The sequence below is a fragment of the Thalassophryne amazonica genome, chromosome 13 (assembly GCF_902500255.1).
Source record: "Thalassophryne amazonica chromosome 13, fThaAma1.1, whole genome shotgun sequence".
In the NCBI taxonomy this organism is placed as follows: Eukaryota; Metazoa; Chordata; class Actinopteri; order Batrachoidiformes; family Batrachoididae; genus Thalassophryne; species Thalassophryne amazonica.
Genome location: NC_047115.1, coordinates 87,669,814 through 87,694,309, shown reverse-complemented (window position 1 = coordinate 87,694,309; position 24,496 = coordinate 87,669,814). Strand labels below are relative to the sequence as shown.

Sequence of the window (24,496 nt, the reverse complement as noted above, 5' to 3'; positions counted from 1 at the left end):
GTGCAAGTTAAAACTCTACCATGCAAAGCGAAAGCCGTACATCAACAACATCCAGAAACTCCGCCACCTTCTCTGGGCCGAACTCATTTGAAATGGACAGACACAAAGTGGAAAAGTGTGCTGTGGTCTGATGAGTCCACATTTTAAATTGTTTTTGGAAATCAGGGACGTTGTGTCCTCCGGACAAAAGAGGAAAAAGACCATCCAGATTGTTATTAGTGCAAACTTCAAAAGCCAGCATCTGTGATGGTATGGGGGTGTGTTAGTGCCCATGGGATGGGCAACTTACACATCTGTGATGGCACCATCAATGCTGTAAGGCATATCCAGGTTTTGTAGCAACACATGCTGCCATCCAAGCAATGTCTTTTTCAGGGACGTCTCTGCCAGCAAGACAATGCCAAGCCACATTCTGCACGTGTTACAACAGTGCAGCTTTGTATTAAAAGAGTGCGGGTACTAGACTGGCCTGCCTGCAGTCCAGACCTGTCACCGATTGAAAATGTGTGGTGCATTATGAATCGCAAAATATGACAAAGGAGACCCCGGACTGTTGAACAACTGAAGCCGTACATCAAGCAAGATTGGGAAAGAATTCCATCTACAAAGCTTCAACAATTAGTGTCCTCAGTTCCCAAATGCTTATTGAGTGTTGTTAAAAGGAAAGGTGATGTAACACAGTGGTAAACAGCTTTTTTGGGCCATTTTGTCACAGCTTTTTTGAAACATGGTGCAGGCATCCATTTCAAAATGAGCAAATATTTGCACAAAAACAATGAAGTTTATCAGTTTGAAAATTAAATATATTGTCTTTGTGGTGTATTCAATTTAATACAGGGTGAGGAGGATTTGCAAATCATTGCATTCTGTTTTTATTTACATTTTACACAAGGTCCCAACTTCATTGGAATTAGGGTTGTATAAAACAAAACACGGGTTTCTAACCTTAGGAAGGTAGACAACGAGCTACAACCTTGTTTTTATCCATACGAGCTGTCCTCTGAGCTGGAAAAATAACACTGACCTGAACGAGTAGAGGAAGTGTAGGGACCGTCTGCAAAGTGCAAAAACAAGACACCAAAAAAAAACAAAAAAACAAATTCATCCGGCGGCAGCGTCATGGGGTGGGGGGGATGTGGTGTCATTCTTCGCAGGCCATGCTCCCCAAATGAGTTATTGTGCCCCCTCCCTTCACTCACCCACAAGCAGGCCAAGCCTTTGTGCCAAACTTATTTTTTATTAATTATTTAAATGTATCTTATTCAATGTGAAATCATCCTTGGCAAATGGCATAAAAACTCATAATAATTACATTTAAAAAGACATATTTGTTAGTAATATTCACGTTACGTGATGTGGGGACGTATGCTCACTGGTCCGGAGCTTAACCTGTGACCTACTGATTTGACCTACTGGTTGTCATTTCAAAAAAGTGCAGTGAGTGAGCACTATGAAAACTACCATCATACTAAAATAGCATTTTGAGAAGTCAAAATGGATATTAAGAAGTGGCTACATGGTGCTCTATCTTCTAGGCCTCCTCCAGTTCCATCGACTGAAGAGGGAGCAAATGCACCCGTTCCCGGCCCCAGCGCTACTCCCTCATCAATCGGGGCCTCCCTGCGTTAACAGCCAGGATGCACCTGCTAGCCCAAGTGCTACCTGCGGAAAAACACCAATAGATGACCTCGGGACTGACCAGCCCAACTAAATTGCTTTATAGCAGCAGTACCCTGCCAGCATTTTCAGCGGAAAGAAGCTTTCATTTGTTGCTGCTTGGTATCACAACCGAGACTGGCTTGAATACAGAGTCAAAGCCAACGCAGCATTTTGTTTTTGTTGCTGGCAGTTTAGCGGCCACTACAGCCGGTCTCATACAACAGATGTTTTTGTGAGTGTGGGTTTCTGTAACTGGAACAATGCAATGGAGAAAGATCGGGGATTTCACAAACACGAATCTTCAAAGGAGCATATCTCTTGCTATGCACTGTGGAAGGAGCAGGAGGGGTGCACTGATGCTGGAATGAGATTTCAGCACTTGTTAATGCAGAGCAATTATAAAAAAACAGGTTATTTTTTGTTGAAATTGTGGGATTTCTGACAGAAAAATAGCTGTCTTTAAGAGGGAAGATAGATGCTTTTGACAATATGTCGGAGGAAGGAAGCGGCCTTTTTTTCTCATTACTGGACTATACAATTAAAAAGGACCCGGAATTGGCAGCTGTTGTGAAAATAATCACACACAACGCCACATACACCTGTCATGACATGCAAAATGAACTCATAGGTACACTGAGCAATGTGGTGACTGAGGCTATAGTAGAAGAGGTGGGAGACTCCTACCACACTTTGAAAGTAGATGAAACCTGTGACCCCACAGGATGTGAGAATATATCAACTGTCATCAGATTTGTAAATGAGTCATATGAGGTCACTGAGCATCTGCTAACCATAGCAACCGCTGATAAGGGTGACGCACAGACACTGTTTTGGCGGAGCTAAATGGAGCTGGACTAAACACATCAAAGATTCTTAGCCAGGTATTTGATGGAGCTGCGCTGATGTCTGGGACACATGGTGGCATCCAGAAGCTACTACAACCGGTTGTGACATACCATATGTACACTGTCTGAACCGCCTCCTTCAAGAATCCTCTCAAGTTATTTAATTTTAGTGAATTAGTGACTTTTATTGCTCATTTTAGGACATATTTTAATGATACAAAACCACTAACATTTTTGCACATTTTTCCACACTGAGTGCTGTAGTATTAGCAGCAGGAGACCACTGATGTGTTCAGGGAATTTGGTGACACCACACCTGAATTTATTGAATATTTTTCTGGTGTCTTGTTTTTGCACTTTGTAGACGGTCCCTAATTGTCTACCTTCCTGAGGTTAGAAACTAGTGTTGTTTTTCTACATTGTTTCTCTTAAGGGACAGGGCACTTGACACCAGAAGTGATAGCTGCTCATGGATCACGCCCCACCCCCCCCCAAAAAAAATAATTGATAGGGTTTGCGATCAAAATTTCCTGAAGTAACTGATCTGTAAACTGAAATCCATAAAGTATTTAAATTAAAAAAAAATCATATATATATATATATATATATATAAAAATATCATGAATGATATTCATGTTTTGCAAGACCCGTGTTCATGTTTTGTGAGATATCTTTTCAGTATTCACGTTTTCCAATTAACTGTTTCTGGATAACTCACGATTTGCAACTGATTCACGATTTGGGGGTTAACAGAGCCCATATGAAAATTTGTAGGCATGTGTGATCATTTATGTTGAAGTGAAGAGTGTTTCTGTATGATGGGTCTAAAGCCACCAGCAGGCGGCCATGCCTGCTGATGTGTGACATCACATGGGCACAGAGGTTCACAACTCCACCAGTGTCACTCTTCAGTATAGAAGGGACAAAGCACGTAAGCGGCAATCAACATCCCAGTTAGGTATCGGGTTCCGATACAGATATAATTAGTGTATCGGCATTTCCCAATCCAACCTGCGGGATTTTCCGATACTGGAGAGAAGCCACGTCTCTGAATCCTCTCTCCTGCTCTCTGCTGTATACTGCTGCATGGAAGGAGAGGTGGGGGAGTGGGAAGTTTCTCCACTGAAGGCGAACTGTTTCTTCCACGCACCGCACCAGAGAGGAGTTTTAATCCACCGGTAATGGCAAATTTCTGCCCAGGTCTCGGGTTCAAATGATCTGTGCTGCAGAGCATGGATTTTCTGAAAAATGAACTGAATTGTTACTGAAAATCAACTGATTCAACGTCCCGAGGCTGTGAAACACACAGATGAGGAGGAGTTACAGTTAGGATTTTAGTTTAGAAGAATGAGGAAAGCCACCAAGACACCCAAACAACCCAGAAGAAGTTACAGGCTTCTCTGGCTGTGACTGGAGAAATTGTGCTTGGTGCTTGTTCTGCATTTTGTATCACTAGTTACACAGCTTCATGATGAAGTGGTACAGAGGAAGATTTTCTTAAAAAGAACAATTTACCAGATGGTATACCTGAGATGCAAGCCTAGATTGAATGTTTTGGTGAAAGAAAAATTTGAGGGTCCAGCACAGTATCATAGCTGTGCCTAGGTCTGCACTCTTCCAGCCAGAGATCTCTGATGTTGTGCCTGGAATTTTATGGAGCCACTCTTCCAATTTGGGGGTTACAGCTCCTAGTGCTCCTATTACCACTGGAACCACTTTGGACTTTACGTTCCACATCTACTCCAGTTGGTCCTTCAGCTCTTGATACTTCTCAATTTTCTCGTGCTTCTTCTTTCTGATGTTGCTGTCAGCTGGGATTGCCACATCAATCACAACTTGGGTCTCCTTTCCATTTTCAACCACAACTATGTCTGGTGGATTGATCAGCAGCTGCTTGTTTGTCTGGTATTTGAAGTCACACAGGACCTTAGCCCTGTTGTTTGCAACCACCTTTGGCGATCCCATTGAGACTTGAGGACGTCTAATCCATGTACGGTACAGATGTTCCTGAGACTTGGTTGTGCCTCTCAGTGCACACTGTCCCAGCTAGCATCCTGCTACTATGTCCTGGACTGTCTCTGCAGCACATGTGCACAGCCTGCAACTTGGGTCGTATCGGCTGTAGTCGACTCCTGCCTGTATGGATGGGGAAGCTCAGGGCTTGTTCTTGTACTGCCATGATCAGAGCCTCTGTGCTCTCCTTTTGGCCGGCCTTTTTGAGTCACTGAAGAACTTCTTGATGTCAGCCACTCCCTCTATCTGTCTATGGTGCATCCTATGTAGGAGCTTGGTCTTCCATGATATCGCTTCCTCCTGCTCCTTATCACCATCTATCTTCATGCTTGTAGCAGCCGATCTCAGGGGGCCATCTTTCTGATGCATTCATGGATGCTCCTCATCTCATCCTGGACTGTGGCTCTGACACTCACTAATCCTTGCCCTCCCTCTTTCTGTTGCCTTATAGACAGTGTTGCCACAGTTCCTTTGAAAAGTTACTACATTAGTTCCTTTATACAGTTGTTTCATTAGCAGCTGCGGACAACCCGGCAGCTGCTGAATGCAACTAATAAAGTAGCTAGCAATCTAACTTGGTTATTTTAGAGATTAAATACTTAGAAAAGTAACTATTCATTACTTTGCTGATTACTCAATGTTAAGAGTAACCAAGTTAGATTTCTAGTTACCTTATTACAACCCCAATTCCAATGAAGTTGGGACGTTGTGTAAAATGTAAATAAAAATAGAATACAATGATTTGCAAATCCTTTTCAACCTATATTCAATTGAATACACTACAAAGACAAGAGATTTAATGTTCAAACTGATAAACTTTGTTTTTGTGCAAATATTTGCTTATTTTGAAATGGATACCTGCAACACATTTCAAAAAAGCTGGGACAGTGATATGTTTACCACTGTGTTACATCACCTTTCCTTCTAACAACACTCAATATGCATTTGAGAACTGAGGACACTAATTGTTGAAGCTTTGTAGGTGGAATTCTTTCCATTCTTGCTTGATGTACGACTTTAGTTGTTCAACAGTCAGGGGTCTCCGTTGTGGTATTTTGCACTTCACAATGCGCCACACATTTTCAATGGGGGATAGGTCTGGACTGCAGGCAGGCCAGACTAGTACCCGCACTCTTTTACTATGAAGCCACGCTGTTGTAACACGTGCTGAATGTGGCTTGGCATTGTCTTGTTGAAATAAGCAGGGACGTCCCTGAAAAAGACGTTGTTTGGATGGCAGCATGTGTTGCTCCAAAACCTGGATGCATCGATGGTGCCATCACAGATGTGTAAGTTGTTCATAAACTGTTGGACTATTTTTTCACGCAGTTGTTCACAAAGTGGTGATCCTCGCCCCATCTTTGCTTGTGAATGGGTGAGCCTTTTGCTCCTTTTATATCCAATCATGACAATCACCTGTTTCCAATTAACCTGTTCACCTGTGGAATGTGCTTATCTGGGATTTTTCTTGGCCTGCTGCTTCGGGCCTTAACTAGTACTGTGCCTGTGATCTTCCATTTCCTCACTGTGTTCCTCACAGTGGAAGCTGACAGCTGAAATCTCTGAGATAGCTTTTTGTATTCTTCCCCTAAACCAAGATGTTGAACAATCTTTGTTTTCAGGTCATTTGAGAGTTGTTTAGAGGCTCCCATGTTGCCACTCATTAGAAGAGATGCAAAGAGGAGAAACATTTGCAAATGGCCACCTTAAATACCCTTTCAATAATGAAAGGGTATTAATCCACAGTTGAATCCAATAATGATTGGATTCAATTGTGTAAGAAGGATAAGGGTCAATGAGCTTACCAAACCAATTTTTGTTCCAATAATTAGTGCTAAATGTATTCAAATCAATATAATGACAAGGGTGCCCAAATTTATGCACCTACCCAATTTTGTTTAATTATTGCACACTTTCTGTAAATACTAGAAACTTCATTGCACTTCTCAAATATCAGTGTGTTCGTCTGCGACATGATATATTTAACTCCTCCTCCTTACCTATAAATCGCTTCATTCACTGGCACCCAAGAACATCACTAACCTTCTTCACCCCTACTCCCAGTCACGGTCCCTGCACTCCACCAGCAAGGACCTACTCTCCATTCCCCACACCAGACTCAGAACCTTTGGAAATAGGGCTTTCTGTGTAAATTGTCCTACCGTTTGGAACAGCCTGCCCCTTCCCATCCATTCTGCCACTTCTTTGACACAGTTCCAAAAGCACCTCAAATCACATCTCTTTTCTCTTGCCTATCCTCCCTAAATCCCCCTCCCCTCGCCCTCTACCTCCCTCCTCCCACTCTTGTGAAGCGACCTTGGGTGTCATGAAAGGCACTATAGAAATCCAAGTCATTATTATTATTATTATTATTAATTGACATTTCTGATCCAGACAACCTGCATTCAGACTGCATTAACCCTTCAACTCAGACGCAAATTGGATAACATCTCAGAGCAAATGCGCACCTTGCAGGAGAAAGTGAAGATTTCAGAGACTGGGGAATATTCATAATTTGGGATCTGGTTTGTTCATGTGACGCTGTAAAAGTGTTTTCACTGCTCAACCACAAACACGGCTTATCAGCCTCTGAAGGACAAAATGTCCCATTGTTTTCCTCCAGAAGAATCTCTACGGCCTTAGGGAACATGGCTAAGGCTGTTATAGAGAGTTATAGAGATAAGGCTGCCTCCTTATCTCTATAACTCCAGTACAAGGACAGACTCACACACGGACAAAGACTGAAGCATGCTCCAATTGCCCCCCCCACCTCCCCTCCTGCCCCCATCACACACCCCATCCCGGCCACCGCTCACGCCACCCCTTCTCCCCTCCGGGGGCTGCGCAGTTTTAGCTGTGGCAGGTCCCCGTTTCCCCCAAGCTGGCGGCGGCGGACTCCTGTTGCAGCGGCTACCACACACTCACATCGCCTCAATTCGGAAAATGGACTGTTTCAAGTTTACTGCACATAAACAATGTCAAATGTATATGTGTTGTCTTAATTCTGATGTGTGCCATTAATACGGTAAACAAGTAATAATTGTGGATTAACTGCTGTATTTGTCTGTGGCAATTTGAGTGTGGACACAATCTCCTTGTTGTTGCACTTGTAATGACAATGACAATAAAGCTCATCCATCCAACTTTTACATACAACTGTAAATGTCACATTTGAGTTTCACCATGGAGATTCAAAATTGCCTTAATTCATTCAATGTCAAGCAAAAATTTAGTTGCTGACTATTTGCTGACTATTCGATGACTAATGGTACCTGACTAGTCGACGAATGACTTTCATTAGTTGTCACCAGTGGTGGGCACACTTCTGATAATCCGATAACAGATAATTATCGAAGATAATGTTTTCATTATCGGATTATCTTTTTAGATAACTTTAAAAACCATTATCGGACCAATTATCTCCAATTAATTTCTGTCCGATAACTTTTAGACCGATAAAGTAAACAAAGCTGAACAGCGATAAACATTTTTAAAATTTAAAAAAAAGTTCAACACCTACCTGTTAAAAGTTTTATAATAGATGGACAGTTATACCCTCTGCTAACAGAAGAGAGCTGCTTCTATGAAAAGCATCTCTATCCTCTGTAGACAAAGGAGAAATGGCCAAAAAAAAAAAAAAAAATCATTTCCTACAGATAAGACCCCGAGGTACTTGAACTCCATCACTTGGGGAAAGGCCATATTCCCTACCCGGAGTAGACAATCCATCGGTTTCCTGCTGAGAACCATGGCCTCAGATTTAGAGGTGCTGATCCTTATCCCAGCCGCTTCACACTCGGCTGCGAATTGATCCAGTGAGTGGTGGAGGTCACCGGCCGATGAAGCCAACAGGACCACATCATCTGCAAAAGCAGTGATGAGACCCTGAGCCCACCAAACTGGAAACCATCCTCCCCCTGACAACGCCTTGATATCCTGTCCATGAATATCACAAACAGGATTGGTGAGAAGGCGCAGCACTGGCAGAGGCCAACCTCCACTGGAAACAAGTCCGACTTACTGCTGAGCACCCGAACACAGCTCTCGGTTTGCGAGTACAGAGATTGGATGTCCCTGACAAGGGACCCCCTCACTCCATACTCCTGCAGCACCTCCCACAGTATCTCCCAGGGTACCCAATCATACATCCTCTCCAAGTCCACAAACAGACTGGGTGGGCATACTCCCCAGCATCCTCCAGGATCCCTGTGAGAGTAAAGAGCTGGTTCCAGGACCAGGACAGAACCCACATTGTTTCTCTTCAATCAGAGGTTCGAGTAGTGTGATGCCCCTGTAGGTGGCACACACTCTCTGGTCCCCATTGTAAAATATGGGGACCACCACCCCGGTTTGATAAAGATAAAGATGAACTTTATTGATCTCACAGAGGAAAAATTTACGTTACGTCAGCACTTAAAAAAAACACACAAGATGGATGCAAGTAGAGGAAAATGTTCATCAAACAGCATGTGCAACGATAAGCAATAATAATAATACTTGTACAAGACATAAGAAATGAGGTAGAAATAGAATAAATATATATATATATATATATATATATATATACATATACACACACACACACACACACACACAGTGGGGAAAATAAGTATTTGACCCTGTCAGTTTTGCAGGTTTTCCCACCAACAAAGAATGGAGAGGTCTGTAATTTTTATCGTAGGTACACTTCAGCTGTGAGAGACAGAGTCTAAAAAAAAAAATCCAGAAAATCACATTGTATGATTTCTAAATAATTAATTTGCATTTTATTGCATAAAATAAGTATTTGCCCCCCTACCAACCAGCAAGAATTCTGGCTCTCACAAACCTGTTAATTTTTCTTTAAGAAGTCCTCTTATTCTGCACTCTTTACCTGTATTAATTGCACCTGTTTGAACTTGTTACCTGTATAAAAGACACCTGTTCACACACACAATCAATCACACTCCAACCTGTCCACCATAGCCAAGACAAAAGAGCTGTCTAAGGACATTAGGGACAAAACTGTAGACCTGCACAAGGCTGGGGTGGACTACAGGACAACAGGCAAGCAGCTTGGTCGAAGACAACAACTGTTATGATTATTTATTATAAAGTGGAAGAAACACAACATGATCAATCTCCCTCGGTCTGGGATTCCATGCAAGATCTCACTTTGTGGGGTAAGGATGATTCTGAGAAAGCTCAGAACTACACAGGAGGAACTGGTCAATAAAATGAAGAGAGCTGGGACCACAGTCACAAAGATTACATTAGTAACACCTGATGCTGTCATGGTTTAAAATCCTGCAGGGCAGCAAGGTCCCCCTGCTCAAGCCAGCACATGTCCAGGCCCATTTGAAGTTCACTAGTGACCATCTGGATGATCCAGAGGAGGCATGGGAGAAGGTCATGTGGTCAGATGAGACCAAAATAGAGCTTTTTGGAATCAACTCCACTTACCATGTTTAGAGGATGAGAACAACCTCAAGAAAACTATCCCAACCGTGAAGCATGGGGGTGGAAACATCATACTCTGGGGGTGCTCTTCTGCAAAGGGGACAGGACGACTGCACCGTATTGAAGGGAGGATGGATGGGGTCATGTATTGCGAGATTTTGGCAAACAACCTCCATCCCTCAGTAAAAGCACTGAAGATGGGTTATGGCTGGGTCTTCCAGCATGACAATGACCCCAAACACACAGCCAGGGCAACTAAGGAGGGGCTCCTTATAAAGCATTTCAAGGTCCTGGAGTGGCCTGGCCAGTCTCCAGACCTGAACTCAATAGAAAATCTTTGGAGGGAGCTGAAACTCCAAACCTGAAAGATTTGGAGAAGATCTGTATGGAGGAGTGGACCAAAATCCTTGTTGCATTGTGTGAAAACAGAAAACATCTGACTCTGTAATGGTAATGATAAGCTCTGTTTTTCTAGGGGGTCAAATACTTATTGTATGCAATAAAATGCAAATTAGTTATTTAAAAATCATACAATGTGATTTACTGAATTTTGTTTTAGATTCTGTCTCTCACAGGTGAAGTGTACCTATGATAAAAATTACAGACCTCTCCATTCTTTGTTGGTGGGAAAACCTGCAAAACTGACAGGGGGTCAAATACTTATTTTCCCCACTGTGTGTGTGTGTCTGTGTATATATATATATATATATATATATATATATATATATATATACACACATATACATATACACACATACACGCATACACATATGCACACACATACCTATACACATACACATATACATATGCACATTTATAAACATGATTGTGATTGAAAAGGAGATAAGAGCACCTTCTTTACAATATGTGAAATGGAGTTTGGGTGTGGTAAGGAGACATTAGTGCAGAGATTTGTAAACAAGTTGTTATTGCACATAATTTGTGGACATATGTCACAGTGTTATTGTACAGTCTGACAGCGGCAGGAAGGAACGACCTGCGGCATCGCTCCTTCTTGCACCTCAGTCTGTCACTGAACGAGCTGGTCAGCTCCACTACAGTCCGGTGCAGAGGGTGAGAGGAGTTGTCCATAATGGATTTGAAATTGGTTAACACCCTCCTCTCAGTCACCTGCTCCAGAGAGTCCAGAGGACAGCCCAGGACAGAGCTGGACTTCCTGACCAGCTTGTTCAGTCTCTCCCGCTCTGTGCTGCCCGGGGCCCAACAGACGACAGCATAGAGGAGAGCTGAGGCTACAACAGAGTCATAGAAGGTCTTATGCAGAGGCCTGCTCACTCCAAAGGATCTCAGTCTCCTCAGGAGGTGGAGGCAACTCTAGCCTTTTTTGTACGGTGTTGTGAGTCCAGTCCAGTTTGCTGTTGAGGTGAACACCTAGGTATCTGAAACTGTCCACAGTCTTTATGTCTTCCCCCTGGATGTTTACCGGTGGGTGAGGTGGTGGTTTCCTCCTGAAATCGATCACCATCTCATTCGTCTTACTGGTGTTGAGACACAAGTGGTTGCGCTCACACCAGTCCACGAAGTCTGTGATGACCAACTGGTACTCCAGCTCGTTCCCCTCCGACAAGCAATCCACAATGGCAGAGTCATCAGAGAACTTCTGGAGGTGGCAGCTGTCTGTGTTGTAGGTGGGTTAGGGTGCTGCACCTTACCACCTCAGACTGACAGCCGCGCAGCCGCACGTACTGCGGGCGGTCAGTGAGGTAGTCAATGGTCCAGGCGGCAAAGTGTCCATCCACACCTGCGTCCTCCAGCTTCCCCCGCAGCAGCGCCGGTGTGATGGTGTTGAAAGCGCTGGAGAAATCATAGAACATGACTCTCACAGCGCTCCTGCCGGTCTCCAGGTGGGTGAGCACTCGCTGCAGTAGGTAGACGACAGCGTCATCTACCCCAATGTTGGGCCTGTAGGCAAACTGCAGTGGGTCCAGGGTGTCGCTCACCATGGTGCGGAGGTCAGACAGGACGAGCCATTCCATGGTCTTCATGAGGTGGGAGGTCAGGGCAACTGGTCTGTAGTGGGCCGGGTCCTTGGCGTGGGGTGTTTTGGGAACCGGGACCACACAGGAGGTCTTCCACAGGGTGGGGACCACCCCGAGACTGAGGCTAATTTTGAAGATGTGGCTGAGGACCTCACAGAGCTCATCTGCATAGGTCCTCAGCAGCCTCGGGGGGATCCCATAAGGTCCTGCTGCTTTCAACTTTGCCACTCCTTAGGCACTGTCCCAGACCTCAACGCAATGTTAAGGGTAATGCAGCTTCAGCAATGGAAGCTTTGAACATTGCCCATTCTGGTTCAATGCTCCCAACCTCCACAGGGATGGTAGAGAAGCTCTGCTGGAGGTGTGAGTTCAAATCAAATCAAATCAATTTTATTTATATAGCGCCAAATCACAACAAAGTTGCCCCAAGGCGCTTTATATTGTAAGGCAAAGCCATACAATAATTACGGAAAAACCCCAACTGTCAAAACGACCCCCTGTGAGCAAGCACTTGGCGACAGTGGGAAGGAAAAACTCCCTTTTAACAGGAAGAAACCTCCAGCAGAACCAGGCTCAGGGAGGGGCAGTCTTCTGCTGGGACTGGTTGGGGCTGAGGGAGAGAACCAGGAAAAAGACATGCTGTGGAGGGGAGCAGAGTTCAATCACTAATGATTAAATGCAGAGTGGTGCATACAGAGCAAAAAGAGAAAGAAACACTCAGTGCATCATGGGAACCCCCCAGCAGTCTAAGTCTATAGCAGCATAACAGCAGGGTCACCTGATCCAGCCGTAACTATAAGCTTTAGCAAAAAGGAAAGTTTTAAGCCTAATCTTAAAAGTAGAGAGGGTGTCTGTCTCCCCGATCCGAATTGGGAGCTGGTTCCAGAGGAGAGGAGCCTGAAAGCTGAAGGCTCTGCCTCCCATTCTACTCTTACAAACCCTAAGAACTACAAGTAAGCCTGCAGTCTGAGAGCGAAGCGCTCTATTGGGGTGATATGGTACTATGAGGTCCCAAAGATAAGATGGGACCTGATTATTCAAAAACTTATAAGTAAGAAGAATTTTAAATTCTATTCTAGAATTAACAGGAAGCCAATGAAGAGAAGCCAATATGGGTGAAATATGCTCTCTCCTAGTCCCTGTCAGTACTCTAGCTGCAGCATTTTGAATTAACTGAAGGCTTTACAGGGAACTTTTAGGACAACCTGATAATAATGAATTACAATAGTCCAGCCTAGAGGAAATAAATGCATGAATTAGTTTTTCAGCATCACTCTGAGACAAGACCTTTCTAATTTTAGAGATATTGCGCAAATACAAAAAAGCAGTCCTACATATTTGTTTAATATGAGCATTGAATGACATATCCTGATCAAAAATGATTGCAAGATTTCTCACAGTATTACTAGAGGTCAGGGTAATGCCATCCAGAGTAAGGATCTGGTTAGACACCATTTCTAAGATTTGTGGGGCCAAGTATAATAACTTCAGTTTTATCTGAGTTTAAAAGCAGGAAATTAGAGGTCATCCATGTCTTTATGTCTGTAAGACAATCCTGCAGTTTAGCTAATTGGTGTGTGTCCTCTGGCTTCATGGATAGATAAAGCTGGGTATCATCTGCGTAACAATGAAAATTTAAGCAATGCTGTCTAATAATACTGCCTAAGGGAAGCATGTATAAAGTGAATAAAATTGGTCCTAGCACAGAACCTTGTGGAACTCCATAATTAACCTTAGTCTGTGAAGAAGATTCCCCATTTACATGAACAAATTGTAATCTATTAGATAAATATGATTCAAAGCACCGCAGCGCAGTGGCTTTAATACCTACGGCATGCTCTAATCTCTAATAAAATTTTATGGTCAACAGTATCAAAAGCAGCACTGAGGTCTAACAGAACAAGCACAGAGATGAGTCCACTGTCTGAGGCCATAAGAAGATCATTTGTAACCTTCACTAATGCTGTTTCTGTACTATGATGAATTCTAAAACCTGACTGAAACTCTTCAAATAGACCATTCCTCTGCAGATGATCATTTAGCTGTTTTACAACTACCCTTTCAAGAATTTTTGAGAGAAAAGGAAGGTTGGAGATTGGCCTATAATTAGCTAAGATAGCTGGGTCAAGTGATGGCTTTTTAAGTAATGGTTTAATTACTGCCGCCTTAAAAGCCTGTGGTACATAGCCAACTAATAAAGATAGATTGATCATATTTAAGATCGAAGCATTAATTAATGGTAGGGCTTCCTTGAGCAGCCTGGTAGGAATCGGGTCTAATAGATATGTTGATGGTTTGGAGGAAGTAACTAATGAAAATAACTGAGACAGAACAATCGGAGAGAAAGAGTCTAACCAAATACCGGCATCACTGAAAGCAGCCAAAGAGAATGATATGTCTTTGGGATGGTTATGAGTAATTTTTTCTCTAATAGTTAAAATTTTATTAGCAAAGGTGGTCATGAAATCATTACTAGTTAAAGTTAAAGGAATACTCGGCTCAATAGAGCTGACTCTTTGTCAGCCTGGCTACAGTGCTGAAAAGAAACCTGGGGTTGTTCTTATTTTCTTCAATTAGTGATGAGTAGTAAGATGTCCTAGCTTTACAGAGGGCTTTTTTATAGAGCAACAGACTCTTTTTCCAGGCTAAGTGAAGATCTTCTAAATTAGTGAGACGCCATTTCCTCTCCAACTTACGGGTAATCTGCTTTAAGCTGCGAGTTTGTGAGTTATACCACGGAGTCAGGCACTTCAGAGGAGCTACAGCATCCAAAGTTGTCCTCAATGAGGATAAAAAACTACTGACGAGATAATCTATCCCACTCACAGAGTTTAGGTAGCTACTCTGCCCTGTGTTGGTATATGGCATTGGAGAACATAAAGAAGGAATCATATCCTTAAACCTAGTTACTGTTGTGTGGGCCGCCAGAAGAGGAGGTACTGCTGGCCCACCACCAGAGGGCGCCCTGCCTGAAGTGCGGACTTCAGGCACGAGAGGGCGTTGCCGCCTTACAGGAACAGCCAAGGTGACAGCTGTCACTCATCAACTATGACAGCTGTCACCGATCATCTGCATCTCACCCTGGATAAAAGCAGGATGACACCTCCACCACGTCGAGATATCAACTTCTTTGAGAGGTAACTTTCTCTGCCTGTATTGACTGATTCCAAGAGCTATGGTGTTGCAGCTGTCTAACCAGAGGACCGGCGTGCGTCGCGACTGTTTCGTCCTACTTCCCGTCAGATAAATGGTTAAACAGACGCTGCACGAGTGTGTGTTAGAGGTGGAGGTGGAATTCCCACCGTTATTGTTACGGGGTGTATACACACCCACACTTGACTGTCTTTGTTCTCCGCCAGCAGTACCAGATCCGACACGCTGAGGCGGTGGCCACCTGGGGACTTCGGGACTTGGCGGCTCCGGTATCCTTCGGGTTCGGTGGTGGTGGAAATCGTGTGGTTCCGGTTCATCTCCAGACCGGCGTCTCCTATCGTCGAGCCTGCCCACACGACACCTTCATTCATTGACTTGTATCTATTCTATAATCTGCTGTGTGTGGTTGTGACATTCACAACAGTAAAGTGTTCTAATTTAACTCCCTCTAGTGTCCGTTCATTTACGCCCCCTGTTGTGGGTCCGTGTCACTACACTTTCCCAACAGTTACAGCGCTTTCTGAAAGACTTCTACTGTAATGAAACTTATTCCCCACTGCTGGGTAGTCCATCAGAGTAAATGTTATTAAGAAATGATCAGACAGAAGGGGGTTTTCAGGGAATACTGTTAAGTCTTCAATTTCCATACCATAAGTCAGAACAAGATCTAAGGTATGATTAAAGTGGTGGGTGGACTCATTTACATTTTGAGCAAAGCCAATCGAGTCTAACAATAGATTAAATGCAGTGTTGAGGCTGTCATTCTCAGCATCTGTGTGGATGTTAAAATCGCCCACTATAATTATCTTATCTGAGCTAAGCACTAAGTCAGACAAAAGGTCCGAAAATTCACAGAGAAACTCACAGTAACGACCAGGAGGACGATAGATAACAACAAATAAAACTGTTTTTTGGGACTTCCAATTTGGATGGACAAGACTAAGAGTCAAGCTTTCAAATGAATTAAAGCTCTGTCTGGGTTTTTGATTAATTAATAAGCTGGAGTGGAAGATTGCTGCTAATCCTCCGCCTCGGCCCGTGCTACGAGCATTCTGGCAGTTAGTGTGACTCGGGGGTGTTGACTCATTTAAACTAACATATTCATCCTGCTGTAACCAGGTTTCTGTAAGACAGAATAAATCAATATGTTGATCAATTATTATATCATTTACTAACAGGGACTTAGAAGAGAGAGATCTAATGTTTAATAGACCACATTTAACTGTTTTAGTCTGTGGTGCAGTTGAAGGTGCTATATTATTTTTTCTTTTTGAATTTTTATGCTTAAATTGATTTTTGCTGGTTATTGGTGGTCTGGGAGCAGGCACCGTCTCTACGGGGATGGGGTAATGAGGGGATGGCAGGAGGAGAGAAGCTGCAGAGAGGTGTGTAAGACTAGAACTCTGCTTCCTGGTCCCAACCCTGGATAGTCACAGTTTGGAGGATTTAATAAAATTGGCCAGATTTCTAGAAATCAGAGCTGCTCCATTCAAAGTGGGATGGAAGCCGTCTCTCCTAACAAGACCAGGTTTTCCCCAGAAGCTTTGCCAATTATCTATGAAGCCCACCTCATTTTTTGGACACCACTCAGACAGCCAGCAATTCAGGGAGAACATGCGGCTAAACATGTCACTCCCGGTCCGACTGGGGAGGGGAACAGAGAAAACTACAGAGTCTGACATTATTTTTGCAAAGTTACACACCGATTCAATGTTAATTTTAGTGACCTCCGATTGGCGTAACCGGGTGTCATTACTGCCGACGTGAATTACAATCTTACCAAATTTACGCTTAGCCTTAGCCAGCAGTTTCAAATTTCCTTCAATGTCGCCTGCTCTGGCCCCCGGAAGACAACTGACTATGGTTGCTGGTGTCGCTAACTTCACATTTCTCAAAACAGAGTCGCCAATAACCAGAGTTTGTTCCTCGGTGGGTGTGTTGCCGAGTGGGGAAAAACGGTTAGAAATGTGAACGGGTTGGCGGTGTACACGGGGCTTTTGTTTAGGACTACGCTTCCTCCTCACAGTCACCCAGTCGGCCTGCTTTCCCGGCTGCTCGGGATCTGCTGGAGGGTAACTAACGGCGGCTAAGCTACTTTGGTCCGCACCGACTACAGGGGCCTGGCTAGCTGTAGGATTTTCCAAGGTGCGGAGCCGAGTCTCCAATTCGCCCAGCCTGGCCTCCAAAGCTACGAATAAGCTACACTTATTACAAGTACCATTACTGCTAAAGGAGGCCGAGGAATAACTAAACATTTCACACCCAGAGCAGAAAAGTGCGGGAGAGACAGGAGAAGCCGCCATGCTAAACCGGCTAAGAGCTAGTAGCTGCGCTAAGCTAGCGGATTCCTAAAAACACACAAAGTGAATAATGTGTAAATAATTTAGAGGTGATTCAGCAGAGGGAGTGCTTTAGTTAAGGCACGTGAAGATTACACTGTGAAACAAATCGTTATCTAGTTAACTAGATCAATCTAACTGCGCAGATTAAACAGCTAACAGATACAGCAAAACACCGCTGTGCTCCCGAACAGGAAGTGATACAATACCGCAGTGAGAGCCAACCACCAGTAGAGGCAAGACAGAAAAAAACATTCAGAGTTACACAAAGTTACCTTGAAGTTGAAGTTGAAGATCTGTTGGACAGTGGGCTCCTCCAGATGTTCCCAGTTCACCCGCACTATCCGTTTGGGCTTACCAGGTCTGTCCAAAGTCTTCCCCCACCCCCCGATACAACTCAGCACCAGATGGTGATCAGCTGACAGCTCTGCCCCTCTCTTCACCCGAGTGTCCAGAAAATGTGGGCTCAAATCAGATGATACAATCACAAAATCGATCGTTGCTCTTCGGCCTGGGGTGCTCTGGTACCAAGTACACTTATGAGCATCCTTATGTTCGAACATGGTGTTTTTTTATGGACAGTCCATGACTAGCAGAGAAGTCCCATAACAAACGACCATTTAGGTTTAGATCAGGGAGGCCGTTCCTCCCAATCACACCTCTCCAGGTGTCTCTGTCATTGCCCACGTGTGTGTTGAAGTCCCCCAAAAGAACAATGGAGTCCCCCACCGGAGCCCCATACACGACTCCATCCATGGACTCCAAGAAGTCCGAATACTCCAAAATGCTGTTTGGCGCATACGCACAAACAACAGAGTTTTCCCCCTGCCACCCGAAGACGCAGGGAGGCAACCCTCTCGTCTACTGGAGTAAACTCCAACGTAGCTGCGCTCAGCCGGGGACTCATGAGTGTCCCCACACCCGCCTGGCGCCTCACCCCTGGGCAACTCCAGAGAAGAATAAGGTCCAACCCCTATCAAGGAGAGTGGTTCCGGAGCTGAGGCTGTGCGTGGAGGCAAGGCCCATCACCTCCCCCAGAGGTGATGGTCTAGTGGGGTGTGGTGGATGTGGCGATGCATGGTGCATGCTGACACACCAAGCCTAAGGATGTGTCCTGCAGTGTGTTTAACAAAATTCCTTAACTTTAACAACACACACACACAAAAAAAAAAAAGACAAAGAAGGATGTTTGGGGGGAGAGACAGACTGCTTGATCTGAAATAAATAAATGTGCCAATTATTTATTTGTACCAATGTACACGCATTCAACATGTGATCGACTTGAACTGTTTTTGTATTTATTTTCATTTGGAGAAGAGGTATTCGTCCGGCTGATGTTACCTAAAACCAGTGATGGCCTTCTGGATGATGGTGTCATCCAGACTCTTGTCAAACACGTATGAGAGGGCAGCAATGGTGGGACCCCAGGTCATGGTGAACAGGTCGTGGTCATAACTGCCAGGTGGCAGGTTTAGAAAAATCCCCTCAGGGGTGGCGCCGCGGTGTAACAGCACACTCCACACATAGTTCTCCTTCACTAAACCCGTCTGCTCATCTGGCATTACAATCTCCTCATTCCTACAGAGCACAAACACAATCGGTGACATCGCATTGCTACACCGCCATCTGACAGTCTACATGAATTTACAATTATATCACAATCTGAAAAGTGACTGCCATGTAGGTCCCCATTTTAACACGGCAAAAAACAGAAACAAAGCCAAAGGGGAGGCACACTTATTTAGAGACTCAGGTTGAATTTATCCAACACCAATCAATCAAAAAATGCCTTAATTGAACCTGATTGTGATCATTTCAATCAGCATGGGACATCCCTAATTTTCAACTTAATGCACTTGAAGTGGCCGCACAAAGATAGCCATAGGCTGTTAGAGCTAACCAGAGTAACATTTTACAGGGATTATCACCAAAATTGGCATAAACTGGATTGGGATCCTGGTTCAAGATCATTTAAACACCCAGCCCTACTGGAGGGATACTGGAATCTGTCAATGTACCAATCACACAATACCCATGCTGTAACACAGGCAGCAGAAGCAGAAGGAGATGAAGGACTCCAACGCCCCAAGTTTAAGAACTTCCAGGTTTTAGAATTTTCATGATACAACTGCAAAGAGATGACACAGATCTAAGGTTGAATAAATTAGTAAGTAGGTACATTTTTCTGTTATTTGATTTTAATTTTTACTTTGACTTGAATCATTTATATGGTAGTAATTGTACTTTTACTTGAGGACTGATTTTGAAGACTCTGCCTCATACTGTCTTATTGGAATTAGGAATGGTTAAAATGATTCTGCAGGCATGTTTACTAATTACAGATAGTCAAGTGAAAGTTTGTTATTTTTCACTTCTAAACTTAAAAAGAATTGTCTGTTTCCTGAATTTCCAGTATGTGGGTGTTGTGTTGCAGTGTCTCACTTTATAGCATTGTAGATATCCTCCAACATGTCCTGGTCAAAGTCTTTGTTTCCATTTACACTTTTTAGATTCTTCTTAAATTGCTATTGAAGGACAAACACAATGGATTAAAATATAAAACAACCATGTTGCTGTCAAGCATAAACTTAATTTCAACATCATATGAGAGGAAAAAAAAATTACTCCGCCATCAACATGTCAGTCAACGGAGCTCAAAAACTGAACTTAAACACCCAAGTCTCTGGTATTCAGCACTTAATTAACTCAATCAAAAATGTTATGTGTTACTTAATACACTTTAGTTATAGTGTGAGGAAAAAGGGGATTAGAGAAAAAAGCCTGATTTAAATAAACAACCAGCCGGTGATGACTGACAGTCTCAAGGCTGAATTCTATGGCAGGGACTGTCCTGCAGGTATGTACGAGAGGCAACACAGAGAAATAAAAATAAGCAGAAGACGTGAGAGACTGTGGAAGGTGACTGAGGATCAGAGCTGTATTTGTCAGGCTGAGATCAGCGGCATGTCACCCTCACAAAAATACACTGGTGTTGTTCTTTGAACAGCAGAATCTGGCAAATCATACTGACAAAATCTAGACAGACTAAATATCATGAAGTATACTTTAGTGACTGTACCTGCACCTCTCTGAAAACAGCTCATGTCACTGTCAAATCCATGGCAGTAGGAATTAATTAGAAAGATGCCCATGTGTAGTTTTCCTATTTATAACGGTGCGGCTAACACATGGTGTGGTGATGACTACGCGCTGCAAGCACCTAAGTAACTTTAGTGGCGGGCGCCACTTTTATTGGCTCTCTGATTGTATGGAAGCCTGCTGGCTGAGCACTGAGCTTCTTGACTAAACCACAGCTGACCTTTTGGAAATGCAAACAAATACTTCAAAGACCAGATGACCAAACAGCGGTATGAGCCTCCCTAGGCTCTCAAACAAACACTTAATAAAATAGTTGCATTTGCAGCAGCTAATCCAAAAATATGAGGTCTATTAGATAATAAACCGACCCTTTTATTTTATTTTTTTTTAACTATATGGATTTGAATGACGTGCGATTACACCAATCATGCTTGAACCCTCGAGCGCATGCGTGAGTTTTTTCACGCGTGTCGGTGATGTCATTTCCCTGTGGGCAGGCCTTGAGTGAGATGTGGTCCCGCCCTCTCGGCTGAATTCCTTTGTTTCACATGCTGCTCGAGACGGCGCGCGTTGGTTTATCAAAATTTTTTCTGGACCTGTGAGGAATATCCGAGTGGACACTATTCGAGAAATTAAGCTGGTTTTCGGTGAAAAGTTTAACGGCTGATGAGAGATTATGGGGTGTTTCTGTCGCTGTAAGGACTTCCCAAGCAGCGGGACGTCGTGCAGCGCTTCCAGGCGCCGTCGTCGGCCTGTTTCGACCTGAAAACATCCTAATTTAAGGCTTAATTCACCCAGGACGTTGTGAGAGAACAGAGAAGATTCAGAAGAGGCCGGCATGAGGACTTTATGCGGACATTCCACTGTTTAAGGACATTTTGTAATGAAAGACGTGCGCGCAAATTCGCCGAGTCGTTTCCGTGACGACTCGGCAAATCTGTGTGCGCCGCGACAGGAAAAACACCTCCGTGTTGAAAACCATTTGTAAAATTCAGGCGGCTTTTGATGGCTTTCAACAAGTGAGTAACTGAGAAATTGTTTAACAGCTTGGGCATGTTCCAACTTGCCCGTTAAGGTTTCCAACAGAGGTGTTTTTCATGTCACGACCCCCCGCGGTCGGGTCCGGCCTGACATGCGACTCTGCCCACACGTTCTTTCATTACAAAATGTCCGTTAACAATGGAATGTCCGAATAAACTCCTCATGCCGACTTCTGAAAGTTCTCTGTTCTCTGACGACTTCCTGGGTCAACAGAGCCTGAAATGTGGAAGTTTTCAACTTGAAACGGCGAGACGCTGCTGCCTCAAAGTGCAGATCGCCGTCAGGCGCCGTGGGCCGTCCTTACGGCGACACTACCACACCCAAATCTCTCGTCAGCCGTTAAAATTTTTACCAAAAACCAGCTGAATTTATCAAATGGTGTCCACTCAGTTGTGCCTTACAGTTTTGAAAAAAATTTGATCAAACAAAGCAGCAGTCTCTGAGCCATTCCTAAACAATGAAAAAATCGACGAGAGGGTGGGCCACTCCTCACTCAAAGACTGCCCACAGGCGAATGACATAACCGACAGGCGTGAAAAAACTCTCGCATGCCCACGAGGGTTCAAGCATGTCTGATGTAATCACACGTGATTCAAATCCATATGGTTTTTGAAAAAAATAATAAGGTCGGATACTTTTCTAACAGACCTCGTAAATAACTCAAGTTTGCAGAAAATTATTGTATGTTGCAAAATTGCAAATAAGGAGGATATCAGTTAAAAAGTCGTTTTCTTTTAGCTGGCAAGTCGTAGGTAGAGAAATCCACTGGTCTGAGGCAGTGGTGGGCACAGTTCCGATAATCCGATAACAGATAATTATCGAAGATAACGTTTTCATTATCGGATGATCTTTTCAGATGAGTTTTAAAACATTACTGAACCAATTATCTTCTGATATATTTAGTTCTGATAACTTTCAGTCCGATAACATTTTTTTTGGTGGTGAAGTGAGTACGGTTTAACAGTCAAAAAGGTTTGTAAACAACTAAAATCGTTCCTGGCTCCAGGCTGTCTGCAACAGTCAGGCCGCTGTTGGAGGAGCTCGGAAGGGGGAGGGCACGCTCACTGTGTCTTCACTGCACGTGGGTCCTTTCAGTGCTTCAGCAACAATTCATAGGTTATTGCCTTGTTTCTGCTTAAAACTGCACTCAGCGACAGTTATCTGAAGCTTTTGTACAACAATCAATTCCACATAAATTCATAATAACAGACGTGAGCGCTCTCAGAGCCTGACAGAGTTATAGATTTTACCAGTCACATTGAATGCAACATGGATGACGTTATACAGAGAAACTGTGACTCCTGCGATTTACTTTTTTTTTTTATAGAAATGGTCTTTAACACACACACACACACACACAGACACACACACACACACATATATATATATATATAATATCGATAGATACAAAAACAAAATTACAAAAAAAAAAAAAAAAAAAAAAACTTCACTGTGCTCGCTCTGACTGGCTGTTGCTGGCCGATGACGTCGACAGCCGTGTGCTCAGTAACTCATCTTGCAGCATGCGTTTCAGACGTGACTAGTAGCGAGCGAGCCAGCCAGCATTATTGTTTTTCTGAGTTTACGGTGTTTTTTTGGAAAATGAGTGAGGAAAACATTGTGTTCCACGGCCTGAGGATGACATCCAGGAGGAGCCTGGATCGAGTGGGGAGGTATCTGGAGCAGCTCAGGCTGAGGCCCAGGCCTGCCATGAGGTCCAGAACCAGTGGCCTCACCTGGAGGATTTCTTTGTCTTCCAATCAGTGGACAAGAAGAACGCAAACGTCCTTTTTTCCAGTGTGTCCTGTGTCAGCCAAAAGAGACAACAATTAAGGGACACACAACCAGCCTTTGCAATTTAAATTCCCATGTGAAGAGGAACCACCCAGGCCATACAATCCAATTTGAAGAAAGGATCAAGGCTGGCTCTTCATGTGGGAAACAGAGGTGTTCGTGAGCTAGCAGCAGCAGCAGCAAGTCTTCATTTGGTCAGCCACCCGCAAAAAAAAAAGTCAGCTGTCCCAGCCTACTATTCGGGGGGCCTTTGCTCAGTCGGCTACTGGCGCTGGCATCCGCCAGTCTGTGGTGGACTTGAAGATCATGGACCTCTTTGTATGCAACATGCTGCTGCTGCATGTTGTGGAGTCCCCCACATTCGTCAGTTTGGTTAAGGCCTTGATCCCCAGCAAAACATCGATGTCCCGCCGCACCCTGGGGAGGAAGATCTTGACCAGCCATAAACAGCTGGAAGAGTATCTTATAAGGTATTTTTTGCAAAACAAAGTGTATTTGTATTTAGATTTGAAAATTCAAGTAGAAGCTTGCTTAACAGTACATGATGATGACATTGAAACCGTAAAAAATACTAAATTTCTTGGGAGTTATTGATGTTAAATTAATTTGGAAAACATAAATTATGTTAAATCCAAAATGTCAAAGTCCATTGCGATTCTGTACAAAGCGAGATGTGCACTATTACTTATTTTTGTTAAGATGATGAGACATTTAAGTTTATTATTATCTTCAAATTTTTGTGTTTTGCTTGTTCTTCTGCTCTCTTTTTGCTTCTGTTGTGAGAAGTAAAATGCGAAATGGGGACTGAAAAGTGAAAATTACTAAATGGGGTAAAATGTAATGAAATTGAGCAGACTGAGTCCAAATAAGCACTTTTATTCAATTGTTTGGCCTTTGTTTTGCCGGCCCGCTATAAATTGGGCCAGATACTGGTCTCTCTCTCTCTCTCTCCCTCTCTCTCTCCTAGCCTGTGATTGGTTGGTGGTGAAGACGCTAACATCAGCATTAGTGGGCCTCACTTTGGGCAAGTTTGGAGGGTGTGGCGCGAGCACTGCTCTCCTATTGGCCGTTTGGGAGTGGGAACGCTCACTCCAAAATGGTGGCCACTGGCCAG

The 24,496-nt window shown here is 43.7% G+C and overlaps 1 protein-coding gene across 1 annotated transcript in view; it reads right to left on the bottom strand.

Moving 5' to 3' along the window:
• The window catches only part of gbf1 (golgi brefeldin A resistant guanine nucleotide exchange factor 1), a 580,908-nt gene that overhangs the window by 129,269 nt on the left and 427,143 nt on the right, over window positions 1-24,496 (bottom strand). The window contains 2 exon segments of the mRNA XM_034185226.1: window positions 18,790-19,026; window positions 19,891-19,973. Coding sequence (XP_034041117.1) covers window positions 18,790-19,026; window positions 19,891-19,973 — 320 coding nt within the window.